The sequence below is a fragment of the Epargyreus clarus genome, unplaced genomic scaffold (genome assembly GCF_041222505.1).
Source record: "Epargyreus clarus isolate Ecla_fem2 unplaced genomic scaffold, WU_Ecla_fem_2.2 ptg000033l, whole genome shotgun sequence".
Classification (NCBI taxonomy): Eukaryota; Metazoa; Arthropoda; class Insecta; order Lepidoptera; family Hesperiidae; genus Epargyreus; species Epargyreus clarus.
In genome coordinates this window covers 6,635,531-6,637,500 of record NW_027332238.1, presented here as the reverse complement: position 1 = coordinate 6,637,500, position 1,970 = coordinate 6,635,531, and the positions used below count along the sequence as shown (strand labels likewise).

At 48.6% G+C, this 1,970-nt stretch overlaps 1 protein-coding gene across 1 annotated transcript in view; it reads left to right on the top strand.

Annotated features, from left to right (window-relative positions):
* Nucleotides 1-1,190, top strand: part of LOC140755388 (uncharacterized) — a 1,473-nt gene extending 283 nt beyond the window's left edge. Inside the window, exon 1 of the mRNA XM_073090584.1 lies at nt 1-1,190. This exon is cut by the window's left edge and continues 283 nt beyond it. Within this exon, the coding sequence (XP_072946685.1) occupies nt 1-1,190 (1,190 nt within the window).
* Nucleotides 1,191-1,970: the final 780 nt, after the last annotated feature.

Genomic DNA, 1,970 nt, shown 5'->3' with positions numbered 1-1,970 from the left:
CGGCGCGCAAGAAATGCGTACGAAGGCAGCTCGACACAGTGCAGCGGGGTTTCGTTCAGAAAATAGTAAAGGCGTACCGGACGGTCTCCCTCAACTCGGCTCTAATACTCGCTGGGCTGCTTCCGCTGGATCTTCGGATTCAAGAAGCAGCCGATCTTTATGAGATAAAGAGAGGACTCTCCCAGCGAGTGATAGGGAACCGAGAAGTGGAGAAGCCAGTCTGTTTTCTGGACATGCCTCACCCCGCACACGGCGGCGAGCTGTCTTTTGCGCATCTGCCTGGAGACGGGGAGCCAGACCAGCCTGACGGTCGGAGCCTACATATCTACACGGACGGCTCAAAGATAGAGGGGAAGGTGGGAGCCGCCCTGTCCGTGTGGATAAACAACACCGAGACAGAGTCTCATCAGCTTAGTCTGGACTCGGTCTGCTCCGTCTACCAGGCGGAACTGCTGGCGCTCGAAAGAGCGACCGCGTTAGCGGCCGAAAGCGCGGCACAGGAGTGCAGCATTTTTTGCGACTCGAGATCGGCCCTCGAGACCGTAGTTAACAATGTCTCCCTTCACCCCATTGCGTTCAAAGTGCGACAGAATTTAACAACACCAAATATTCCACCCAAAAAACTGAACCTTTTTTGGGTGAAAGCACACAATGGGGTAGAAGGTAATGAGAGGGCTGACTCGCTAGCGAAGGATGCTGCACTCCGGCCACAAGGTGAAGTGTCCTATGACCGGTGTCCGGTTTCATACGCCAAGCGGCAGCTCCGGCTGAACACGCTTGACGAATGGAACCGGCGATATCAGAGTGGGACGACCGCCGGCATCACGCGTATGTTCCTCCCTTGCGCGCTGGAAGCATACAGGATAGTGAGGAAGTTGAGGCCGTTTGGGATCCAGACACAAGTCCTCACGGGGCACGGCGGGCTTTCCGAATACTTGCACCGCTTCAAGTGCAAGGAAAGCCCATCGTGCACGTGTGATCCCGACGTGCCGGAGTCGGTACCTCATATCCTGTTTGAATGTCCAGTCTTCGGGCGCGAGAGGGAGGACTTACAGCAAAAGCTTGGAGTGAATGTCGGGGAGAGCACGGTTGCGGAAATCATGGGGGGTAGAAAGAGGGAGCAATTTATGTTGTTTGCCGAGGGGGTGATGGAGACTGTTTTCAAAAGAAACAGCAGTAATGCGGAGTAATATAAAAGCGTGCGTGAGAAAAATAAACGGTAATGCGCAATCAAGCGCCAGATGATTAAAGGAGGAGGGTACTTCCAAAAAGACAAGATGGACAAAGTCCCTGATTATGTCGGGGGAATCATGAAATAAAAAAAAAAAAAAAAAAAAAAAAAAAAAAAAAAAAAAAAACCTAACCTAACCTAACCTAACCTAACCTAACCTAACCTAACCTAACCTAACCTAACCTAACCTAACCTAACCTAACCTAACCTAACCTAACCTAACCGATACTCTCTTCAATTTTGAAAGCCATTTTCTCCGTATTCCTTCGTCGCATCTCAACATTTTTGGTGTCCTCGGATTCGTCTCTCTCTAACCTTTCACCGGATACCTCATTTTCTTCTGTCAGATAAATATTTTTCAAATTAATCGAATTCTTAATTTTTGCACTTTTTGAAATCAGTTTTTCGCATATTTCTTGGCCCCCCCTCGTTAGATTTCTTCCATTTTTGCATTAATAGCTCCGTTGCAATAACACCTATCCGCAGACACCACTCGCGTCTCTGTAGGAGTGGTGGTTCTCCCGGAATTCCTGGTTTTATACCCGAAAAATCGGAAAAATTTGCCCGCCCACCCACCCTTTATCGTAACACCTTAGGTGGACGAGATTCGGCTCCGCGACCCGAATTTTTTCAGATCTGCGGAATCGAGTCTTTTTGGCCTCCTGTTTTCCTCCCAAACTTAGTCATTACTCAAATTTAGTTTCTGTTTTATATTTTACCAGTTAATTGTTTATAAACT